This window comes from Cajanus cajan, chromosome 7 (genome assembly GCF_000230855.2).
Source record: "Cajanus cajan strain Asha chromosome 7, NIPB_CcT2T_4, whole genome shotgun sequence".
Classification (NCBI taxonomy): domain Eukaryota; kingdom Viridiplantae; phylum Streptophyta; class Magnoliopsida; order Fabales; family Fabaceae; genus Cajanus; species Cajanus cajan.
The window spans coordinates 2,383,694-2,396,392 of record NC_138523.1 but is presented as its reverse complement, the minus strand read 5'-3'; the positions used below and the strand labels follow the sequence as shown (position 1 = coordinate 2,396,392).

The window sequence follows — 12,699 nt, the reverse complement described above, 5'->3', positions numbered from 1 at the left end:
CAAAATAGGGTTTTAACCTTATAATGTTAGTAGTGGTGTAAAACTATATCAATATCTTAGCATTATATATACTAGTATGGTTACCTATGCGATGCACAGGTATTTGATTCATTAATATATATTTTATACAATAATAAATATATTAAAAAATAAATTATTTGATGTTTTAATGTAAATTTTATTTATATTTTAAAATTATCATTATCTTTATTTTATAATAAGATTAGAAAAAGTTGTTTATATAACATTTATAAATTAATGTATATAATAATGAGTTTATTATATCTTGTGGCCCATTACAATTAGAAAAAGTTATTATCTTTTTTATTGAACCATTGATATTAAAGATTTTATTATGAGATCACCAAAAATTAGTTCATATACATACTTAATATGCGTTAATTCTTATACACCGCAACATATAATATCAATTTTATGTTTCATTTTTTTTATACCTTATCTAGTCTAGTAATAATGAATATCGTTTTGATTCTTAACCTTGTAAACTTATTGAAAAAGACGGACACCAATAATAATATCAAGAGAAATAATTACATGAGAAAAATAAGAAAGATTCAATTAAATAGGAGACTATATGCATATAGTGTAGCATTTGTAAATATCTTATCATTTCATTCTATCGAAATTTAATATATTTAAATTTATTAAATAGTGTTAGATATGAAAGATTTAATTACTTAAGAATATTTAGTAGATACAATTTTTTTAAAAAATAAAAATAATTATTTTATTTATATTATACATAATATATAAAATAATTGATGCATATATTTCTTAAAAAATAAATTTTATAAGTATTCAGCATAATCATTATGTTTTAAAATAATAATATAAATCAATATATTACATTAACTAATAATTACAATCTAAAATAAAACTTAAATATAATGGATAAAAAACTACTCAATCATAAAATTATATTACAAAACTTAAATATAATGGATGAAAAAACTGTTAAATCATAAAATTAAATTACAAAAATAAATATTATTTAATATATATATATTTTTTATAATAATAAGATTAGTTTTAATGTTAAAAATTCTAAATATTTATGTTCATTATAAAAACATTATAATAGAATAATTTGGTCATTCCCTTATTTTTGTAATTACACTATTTTCTTTTTAATTTGTCTTTCATACTCTTGAATTATAATACGAACGTCTACTTAATATATATAATTTATGTTTCAAATTTTAAAAAATATAATATATCATTTAATGTATTTTCATATTATAAATTTTTATGCTTTGTATATAGAAGTTGAAAAACCATCTAAAGATAGCATTAATATTAGAGAAAAAAATTAATTTAAATATAAATTAACTGTATGAGAAAATTAATTTCCATAATTTTAATATATATATATATATATATATATATATATATATAAATGCAACGTTAATCAAATGAAAATTAATTAATTATTATATCATATATAAATAAATAAGTTTTAGAGCAACATTATTTTAATTACATGCATGTAATTTAATAGTCATTTTAAGGGAAAATTATTTGTGAAGAACTTATGAAACATTGCATGGAAATTATACACTTAATAATTATCATTTAAGGAAACAATATTGCATGGAAAACTTAGGGAGAAGTTATCCGCTTTATAATAAAATATCTTTAATAAAATATGAAGGATGTTATGAACAACATCTGAAAATGAATTTGGCAGAATCTAAATGGGTTAAAAAATTATAATTTTTTAAATTATAAATTATATTTATTAAATTAAAAATTAAATATTAATTAATTTTCACTAATTAACAAAAATGTTTTTTTTTCTTCTTATAACTAATAATAATTACAAAGTATTTACAATTTTTTATAACTATTTTTTAAAATCAAATTCTATCTCTCGATTTTGATTAATATAATAATTAATACATATATAACTACTTATTAATTAAAATTTCAAATTACTAGTTACTTAATCCTAATTGTAGTGATATTATATAATTTTCATAATTATTAATACTAAAAAATAATTTATTGCATTTAATTATTGTAATTATCATTTTATAAAATAATTGATTAAATTTCAGTTACTAAAAAATTCAATCTTTTTTTTATTATGTCAAAAACTAATTAATTGAAAAATGTTAATTCAAAAAATATGATTTATGTGAGAAGAAAAATAAGGCGATTCAAAATATTTCAAGTCTTTTAATTATGTACAACTTTTCTATAAATAAATAAAGCATTATAGTACTAATGATATTCATCTTGTCTAGTACTTATTGTAAAATGTTCAATTTCTTTAACGAAATATATCAACACATCTAATTCAATGTTAACAAATTTTCTATCCTTCACTTATCCCACAACATTAACTATTTTGTAGTAACAAATAATTATAATTTACATATTGAATCACAAATAATAATAAAAAAGTTATTATATCTTTTTGTATATAATTTCTGTTAATTTCTCATTCTTCATTTATCAATCTTGTACAATACTAAAACAAAATACTTAAAACTCAATTTCAAGATTAAAGTACAATGTTTCTCAATTTTTCAATTGTCATTCTCACGTAAAAGAATTTACTAAATCCCAAAATATGAGTGAGAAAATAATGAGAAGAATGATAATGAAAGGAGAAAATGTATATTTGATTTTCTTGACGATGAAGGTAGTGTAGAATGAAAATTGGACAATAGAGGGAGAAATTTAATATTCATTAATAATGCAATTCATATAAAGTCAATATAGAAAGAAAAGCATACTTTTGTCCCAATCATACATGCTTTTTTAAGTTATTGCTAAGTTTTGTTACCATCAATTCACCATTTATAAATAAGTTTTGCTAGATACTATAAACACAAAAATAAAAGGCAAAAAAAAAAAAACTAATAAAGTACATAGAAATGTAGTAGGTGAAGGAGAAGAAAAAAAATGAAATTAAAGAACAATTATAAACTAACAAAGACTCATAAAATCTATAAAAAGAAATCAAATAAAATTTTTAGAAAATACATAATTGACATTAAAAACTATTAAAAATGTGGTGTTTTTAATTGGCACCATTAAATTTATTCAAAGCTAATGATTTAGTTTTAAAACAAATAGGAAAGCTTTGAATTCTAAAAGATAGAAAACTTTTAAAAATTAAGTGAGTCCAAGCTACATATTTTTGAGCAGAAAAATTTCCAAGGAAACTATTCAACTTTTAATATATATATATTAAAATACAAATTTGTTATAAAACGCAAGTATATATGTCACTGAAAGTGAATTTGTCAAAAAAAAAAAAAAAAAAGAGAATAAATCATGGATTGTAATTGTAAGATTAACATAATGTGAGATAGGAGAAGATTTAATTGTGAGAAAAAAGGCTTGGTCAACCCAATTTCTGCTCCTAGTTAGCCATGTCATTCGGGTTATAATCCATATTTATATAATATATGTCCCAAAAAAACATAATGAGTTCCACTAGACCCCACCAAAGTAGTGAATTAATGGCCGAACGCCACTCTCGCGTTGACGCCAACAAGACGTACAACCTCATTCTCCTATATATGCACATAACTAACTTTCTCTGTTTTTGACACCCTCATACTCTCCATCATCTTAGCTAACACAACTCTCTCTCTCTCTTCCTACTACTTTCTTTTTTTGCCCCTTCTCTTTTCTCTTTTTCTTTTTTAAAATATCAACCCCTTTGGGCCTAATTAATTCCCTAAACATACATACATACATGCATTGTTTTTAGTCACCTTCGAGTTGAGGAACACATGTTTGTCACCATGCCCAATTTCACTTCTTTCTAAGTGTGTGTGTCTACATAGATTTGTTTTACATATATTTGAGGCTCCAAGAGGATTGATCACCACCACCATGTTGCAGGATGTTATCCACCCCCCAACATCGGCTGAGAAACTCCCCATTGTAATCACCTCAAGCTTGTTCGTTAATTACATGTCTCAATCATGTACATATATTTAGTGTTAATGTTAATTAATGCATGTGTTGATAAGCTAGATAGATATCCGTGTCATGAAAATATCTAAATGGTTTCCTTCTGGGTCTTGTGATTGTGTGGAACATCACAAGATTCTTTGAGAGATGGCTTTATTTATTTATTTATTTCAAAGATGATAATTTCACATTTCTAAAATGTATACAGATGGAAAGGGTAGAGAAAGAGACCCCCAGAAATTATAAAATTAAAAAAACAAATGGTGTAAGATTGATGTAAAGATTAATAGCATATTTGAAAAACCGTTAAGAACTAAGAAGTCAGATCTGAGATGTGGAAGCTATAGCTATTAATTTATTTTAGTAAATATAAAAAAACCACATCTGGTATGTGGAACTAAACATGTTATAAGGTGTGAAAGAAATGGATGATTTTTCTTATATTTTGTGGCCATCTGATATTAATTTCTCTAGGAATTTAATTATTTCCATGCATGTGAATCATGAATGATGGAAGAATGAATATGACTTGTAAATGTTTGTTGGCATGTTAATTAATTTGATCCTAATTAGTCTATGAGAAATGTGATCGATATTTCCCTTATTTGGTGATATTCCTAGGGCTAAGTGGAAGCTGGTAGTGCTATTAGCTATGTTAGAAAAACCAGAAGGCATGCTCACAATTTGTGGGACGGAACGTTTTCTTTCCTCTATTTATATGGTTGGAGAGCATAAAGTAATTTATTGACTGAACAATTAGGAAGGAATCAAAGACTCCGTGAGAGTGAGGCTCTACTCTTTTTGATATTATTGTCCAATGGCCCTACCATACACCAAAATGTTAAATGCCAACTTCCAAGGGCAAAGTTGTAAACTGATGTAACATTTCCGTGATAGTCATGTATAAACATAGCTTTCGGTTCGTTTGGAATATATATCTCTTTGGGGGCTTCTGGTGTAAGCTTTGCCATAATTTGATATTCTTTATTCAGTTAGATAGGGAGAAGGGTCTTAGTGACAACAATTCACATGGATAGCATATATAGCATTATGGGGTTCCTTCAAGTGGCTTTCAATTCCCAATGAAGGACAATTTCCACTTAATGAGCAAAAATAACATAGCATGAGGTTCCTTCTTTGTTTTTACATACTTGTAATTCATACTAACATTGCCTCTTACCTGTCACATGAAGGCATAGATGCACGTCCCTTTCACCAATATATAAGCCAACAATGCCAACCCTTTTGGAAAACTTCTCTTCAGTCTTTTACCAAATATGTACAAAACTGACTAGACTATGCAACCAACCACAGTCGTATGTAGAATTCCTTGTTGGGGCCTTTGCACATTGATTTATATCTTGATAAAGATTGAGGAGGTGTTGTGGAAGATACTATTATATCATTTGCCATGTCTTTCACTTTTGAAAGTTTCAGTTGATTAGAGAATATTAGCCTTTGAATTTCTTTTCTGTTCTAAGTGATCAGATCAGACTCATGTCTATCAACAAAAGAAGAATTGGATTCATATTTCAAACCCATCATCATAATGAAAAATAAAATAAACTATAGAGAATCACGTTTCCTAGTTTGTTTATAAAGAAGAGGCTTTGTTAAGACTATTCTAAGTCTGTGTTTAGAAGCTTATAGTAAACATGTTGCTCACAATGCTTATATGTCACCATTCACTGCAGGATGAGATTTCAAGCCCAATTAGTGCTCGAATTTTCGAACTTTGTGGCCCTGAATTTTTCCCAGAGACACTGCAAAATACTGAGGTTACCTCCAGCTCAAATTGTTGCCATGAAGAGAAGTCCTCATATGCCACAACCATATCACCACCTTTAGAAGTAGACAACAATAAGATCAGTATCAATAGCAATAGCAACATAGTCACCACCTCATCTAGTACTAATACAGCCAGCACCACGACTACCACCACCACCAACATCGTCAACAACAATAACAACAACAACGCAACAAATAACAATAACCTCTCTATCTTCTTTGACTCTCAAGATGACATTGACAATGACATCTCAGCCTCCATAGACTTCTCATCCTCTCCATCTTTTGTTGTTCCATCACTTCTCCCAATCACAACTCAGCAGGAGCAGTTTGATTTCTCCACAGCTCAGCCACAGGTGCAGCTATCAGCAGCAGGTTCAGTTTTGAAGGGCCTCTCTCAGTACCCTACTGACCCTGTGGTTGCACCCCTTATGGGGGCTCCATTACCATCTGTATTTGATGATGATTGCATATCTTCCATCCCTTCTTATGTGCCTCTCAACCCTTCTTCTCCCTCTTGCTCTTATCTCAATCCTGGCATAGGAGTGTACATGCCTCCTGGTTCCCTCAACACTGCCTTATCTGCTGACAGTTCTGGATTGTTATGTGGGAACATTCTTCTGGGATCTGAACTACAGGCACAAGACCTTGACTACCAGGGAGAAAATGGTGGAATATATTGCACAGATTCAATTCAGAGGGTGTTTAACCCACCAGACCTTCAGGTATGTGTAATTTTGCAAGCTACTATTACTAAGTTGAGTTTTTTCTTTATTGCTTTTAGCTTTTGGTTAGATTTTATTAGACATGCACTATCAATGCAAAAGTTTCTACATTGACTTAAGAGATTATTATTATAAAAATTAACAAACTTACCAGAGATAACAATTTGTGTTTAGATGACAATATAAAAAAGTTTTACATGGTCGGTACATATATTATTTATTTATTCAGTCAACTGGCAATAAACCAAATGAAAATTTTCAGTCCCAAATGTTAAATGTGTTCATATATAAGGAAAAAGAAGTACAATGGTCAAAGAAGTTTATTAGTGTTGCAAAGGTTGTTACTATACCATGCAGCAGTGAAGTTTTTTAAAATTAGAAGAGGCTTTATTAGAGGTGGACTTTGGGGGAAAGCTCATGGTCCACAAATCTCTAAACTGTAAACTCATATATTAAAAAATACTATAAATTTGGCCTAGCAAGAACCAAGAAGGAATAACCACTTTCAGCCAAAAGAAAAAACAGAAAAAGGATAACAAACAGTATCATCATTAGATAGAAAGAGCCACTTCAAGGGTGGCTGTGTTATATCTCTTTCTACAGTCTCTTTAAAGTTAATGTACAGTTTTTTAATAGTGAGTGGGCCAACATCTTTACTCTGTGTTGAATAAGAACTAAGAAATTGATCTTAGACTATAATTTCTCTCTCAGGCTCTTGGTACTGAGACTCAGAAACTTGTAACTGGGGCTGGGAGTTCTGCCACTTTGGCACCAGAAATCTCACACTTGGAGGACTCTACCTTGAAGGTTGGAAAACTTTCTGTCGAGCAGAGGAAGGAAAAGATTCACAGATACATGAAGAAGAGAAATGAAAGAAATTTCAGCAAGAAAATCAAGGTACTATATCTGTATACCAACATTAACAAATAAATTTGAAATCTTATATTATGTTATACATGGATTCTAATATATTTCGTATCAACCAATTCTTTTACTTATTTTCAAAATTCAACTAATGGTGAAAAAAAAAAATGCAGTATGCTTGCCGCAAAACTTTGGCAGATAGCAGGCCCCGGGTAAGAGGAAGGTTTGCAAAGAATGATGACTTTGGAGAGAGCCATAGACAAGGAAGTAGCAATCATGAAGAAGATGATGAAGAAGTAAGATTCCCTTAATTGTTCAACTTGCCTAAGTCTAAAATAAAAAATAAAATAACATAAAAAATTCCCTATCACTTTTACCTTTTCAATAATTTGATGGCATAATTCCTTAATGCTATATTCCTTCCATGTTGTACTTGCAGATAATTGTGAAAGAAGATGAGGATATGGTTGATTCCTCAGATATCTTTGCCCATATCAGTGGGGTGAACTCATTCAAATGCAACTATTCCATCCAGTCCTTGATTTGAGTTAATTAATTAATAGTTTGACTAGTGGCTTATCTATATTTAGCTTCTGTAGATTAATTTTGGCAGGGCTCTTTCCCTGGATATATGGTTTGAGGAAGCTGAATAATTGGGGTCCAAGTATTATACCAATAAGTGAACTGAGTTAGGAACATACAGATATTAGAATCTGTATACATTTTTGCAGATATTATTATCTTTTTCGTTGCTTTGTAAGTTGTAATAGAACTTGAAGTTTATTATTAACCAAGAAAAATTCCAGTTGTCCCCACTCCAAGACTCAATTAACCAATTGGTGCACCTTCTTTTATATAAAAGACATTCCATGTTTTTTCTTACGCACACACATTAGGGAAGATAGTGAGAGCTTATCAAGGGATTAATAAAATTTATATTAAAAGACTTTTCTAACATTTATTAATTATTATTATGCAATTTTTTAAAAGTTCAAATTGTAAACAATAATATGTATATCAAAACAGGATTCTCCTTTATATGCTTACATGTTCTAACTATTATTTTTAACATGGGACTAAATTGATTTATAGTTATTTTATAATGTTATGGACTAAATTGATAGATAATAATAAACTAAATCTATGGGAAACCCTAAATCCTATAACGCAAAATTAGGTCAAGATTGCATCTCATATCGGCTATAACCTCTTTGCAATAGATTTCTTTTCTTTTATTTATTTTTTTGGGACATTTGCGTAAGTCTAAAGAAGAGGTCCAGAGTGGATGAAAAGGAAACAGTTATACTTCTATTTCGGTAACTTTTGGAATATATTTGTCAAAATTCTCACCCAAACTTTTAGAATACTTTATTCTTTAAAAAGTATAGTTATCTTTTTTGTTTCTTGAAAATAGTTTAATTGTCGAACATAGCTTTCAAGTGATAAATAATTTATACTTACATCGTGAATATATATGTGAACGCTGGATTTCATCTCATGTTTTTGCTATCGTTGATATTTTATGAGTTAATCATTTATATATTATTAGTGTAAACAATTTTACATTACTAACTAATTATATCTTTTAATAGTATCATGTCAGTTACTTATTTAATAAAATAAAAATAAAATAAAATAATTTAAAAATTTTGATTGGTTACTAATGTAAAAAACTTTACACTGACTGAATAATTAACTCATATTTAACTTACTAAAACTAGCTCATATGCAAATTAATCATTTAAAATGTAGGATCAAAATTATAACAAATTTTGTTGATCCAAGCTTGATTTTCTTTAAAAACTAATTAATTTTTAGTCAAGTGAACAAAAAAAGCATAACTGTGGAAGAATCTTATCTTCTTGAATATGCTTATTTAATTTAATTAAAGTTAATTGATAATGACCAAATGTGACTATCTATCATATGTTGAAAGTGATTAGAATTTTTATTTTATTTTTACATAATGAGTATAGAAAACGGTAATAAACTTGGCAATGATTATATGTACCAAAATAAATATAAAATATGACAACATCAATAATCAATAATAATAATAATAATAATAATAATAATAATAAATTAGCAATGATTATGAATGAGATAGGGCGTGGACCACGTACTAATTCTCCATCCCGTAAAGATATTTATCTTCAATGTACCCATGACTTTGGGGAATATTCGTAAATACCTATAAATATCGGTAGATATCTAATAAATTAATAAAAGATATAAAGATTTTCAAATCAAAATTAATAATAAAAAAAAAGTTTTGTTAATAAAGGATTAATTTGGTCATTTATATCACTTTGTTTAAGTAATTTCACATATCAAATACCCATAAATATGCGCAAAGTGCAAAGTATAAAAAACCAAACCCACCTTCGTTATCGTGAATATATATATATATATATATATATATATATATATATATATATATATCTATAATCCACATGTCAATTGTTATGTTATATGCCCATGAATGTTGCCTTGCTTAGCTAAAATAAATGAGTCGTGGAATGGATTAGTTTGAATAATTCGACAAAATATAGGTCTGGAGTCTGGACCAACATAATTGAACAGAAAAAAAAAATTGACTTGACTAAAGTTAACTTGATTTTGTTGGTCATGTAAATAAAAAAAAAATGACATAATTAACTATAATTGTTAAGTCTCTCCTTTTTAAGTTTACACATCAAATTTTATCTTAAAGCAAGTTTTTTTTTGTTGATTTTTAAATTTAATACATATTAATTTAAACTATTAATATAAGTTACTTAATTAAATTATTATTTTATATTATAATTATATAAATAAATAAATAAAATAGATGTACAATGGATCAATCCTAAAAGTGAAAACAAAATATATAGAGAGAGAATGATTGAGAGGATATGGATGTAATTTTTATTAATTATTACACTACTTAATAAATTTATATTAAATTATTTTTAATTAATATAAAATTTTGTATAATAATTTAAGAGTAAAAATCTTTCAGGTAGATTTTTAAAATTTAAAATTATTAAATGATATAATAAATTTGTAAAAATTATATTAATGTGCTTTGAATCCTCCTCACACACATGGGGGACATCATCAAAATTTTGTGCCATAGAAGTTAAACTCATCCTAAAAGTGATGTCTAAATTACTAGTAACAAGTCTAACTTCTGAGTTAGGTGTTAATTTGTGCTAGGTTCATTTTAGTTAAAATTCTTCTTTTTGATGGATTCATTTTGTCTATTGAGGGTGAAACACTTGCTTGCATTGAACCATCAATTGGTTTAGAGCATTAAAATATCAGTTTGATTGTAAAGATGTGATAGATAGTACTAAAGGTAATTGTAAACTCGATCTAAGCTATGTGATAGATAGTACTAAAGATAATTGTAAACTCCATCTAAGCTGAGTGCTATTTTGCATACATGTAAACATAGGTTTAGTTTTTTTTTTAAACTTCGAGATTAATTTACGTCACTCATTAGGTGGTTTGGGTGTCACAATTTCATGCTAACTCTCATGGTTTTTTTTTTTTTTTTTAATTATTATATACCAAGTTGTTTTCAAGTCTTTATCAATATAAAAATCAAATGAACTTTTTCTGAAAAAAAAAAGTTCAACTTCCACTACAACAAAATTGATTATTACTGACAATTATTTAGTGACAATAAATTAATTGTCTTTATTTTAGTATTTAATAAAAATATTAATGACTAAAATATAATGACTACTAAAAATTATATTTATATCACACCAAAATTTACTATTAGCAACAATTATTTATTTGAGAAAATTTAAGTCCCACATCGACTAAAAATAAGATAATTAAAGAGTATATAAATGAATGATAACTCTCACCTTACAAGTTTGTTTTATAGAGTTAAGTTAGACTTATAACTTACTATTCTAAGTTAGTATTAAATTATTCACCATTACTAAACTCAATAGTCCCTAAACTTGAGGGAGTGTATTGGAAAAAATCCAAATCTCACATCGAATATTGATAAAATAATTAATTAGGACTCAGGAGATAAGATAATTAAAAAATATATAAGTAAAAGACAATTCTCATCTTACAAGTCCTACATTGAGTAGAAAGTAAAAAATGTCACAAAAAGCTATACGCTTTTTCTGACCATTATAAAGTTTTTTACGAGCATGCAAAATAATTGTCATTAAATGTTTTAGTGACACTACATATAATGACTATTGAGGAAATGCCGCTAAAGAATTTTGTAGCAATTTTTATTACTACTAAAAAATCATATTAAATACCACTAAAAATATATATTAAATACCACTAAAAATATATTTTATTGTGTAAATTCTGATCTCCGGTCTTAACTTCATCTACCTAACATTAAAAGGTGACCAAGCGACGTAGTATCAATTAGGTGTGTGTCCTAAATTTTCAACGGCTTTGGTTCGTAATTTGCCCCGTGGTCCAGTCAGTATACGGCTCAAGGTGACAAAGAAAAGACATACAAACCTCTATAAAAATATTAATAATAATAAAAACTTACTTCCAATTTTTCTTTTCTCTCTAGACATTCAAATCAACACTCCAACTCTTATTTTATTTTAGAATAAAATTTGGGTACATTATCATTAGTTCGGTTAGTGATATTAGAATTATAGTTTCAGTTTTGAAATGACAAAATAATTTAATTTTTTAATTATAGTACAATATAATATATTAGTCCATTATATATTTTGTCTCTGCATTACAATACCCGCATTAGTTTATATTTAATAGAGGCCTCGTAATATATATATATATACTTTTGTTTGAAGATAAATTTTTAATTTTGATTAAAGAAAGATACCAACAATATATATTATTATATTTAAGTTTTATCCTTTATTTTATTGGTTCATAAAAATGAGGAAGTAACACTCTTTGAGTTGGTTATTGAGATGATGTTATGACTAGTTGAAAATTTTGAATTATAAGAAAAATGAATTGCGAAGATTCAACGTTAAATTGAATAGAGAGTGTTAATAATGTAATGATCTAACATGTTATTACACTTAGTATAACATAATTATTATGGGGTGAAAATATTGAACTAAAGTCAACTATCCTAGAATTTTCATGCAACAATGCCTAGTCATTTATGCAACAAATATATGTATAAGGTGTAAAAACTATAAAATAATTTCTGCTTATTACACATAAACCTTATATATATATATATATATATATATATATATATATATATATATATATATATATATATATATATATATCACTGTACAAAATACTAAAAGTATAAAACCCTATCACCGGTCAAGCAACTCTATACAACACAATACTATATCAGAACAACATCACCAAAACCAAGTCATTTCTAGCATGACCGTCC

General features: G+C 27.0%; 1 protein-coding gene across 2 annotated transcripts; it reads left to right on the top strand.

Annotated features, from left to right (window-relative positions):
• Positions 1 to 3,571: 3,571 nt before the first annotated feature.
• On the top strand, positions 3,572 to 8,146 carry LOC109807456 (uncharacterized). Of its 2 annotated transcripts, none has more exons than XM_020369975.3 (5): positions 3,572 to 3,924; positions 5,649 to 6,467; positions 7,179 to 7,364; positions 7,505 to 7,627; positions 7,771 to 8,146. In XM_020369975.3, the coding sequence occupies exons 1-5, from the start codon at positions 3,874 to 3,876 to the stop codon at positions 7,876 to 7,878; spliced, it is 1,287 nt and encodes a 428-aa protein (XP_020225564.1). In that variant the 5' UTR covers positions 3,572 to 3,873; the 3' UTR covers positions 7,879 to 8,146. The 2 variants fall into 2 exon arrangements, with proteins under 2 accessions (XP_020225564.1, XP_020225563.1); XM_020369974.3 differs by lacking the exon at positions 3,572 to 3,924 and adding an exon at positions 5,201 to 5,333.
• The last annotated feature ends 4,553 nt before the right edge of the window (positions 8,147 to 12,699 follow it).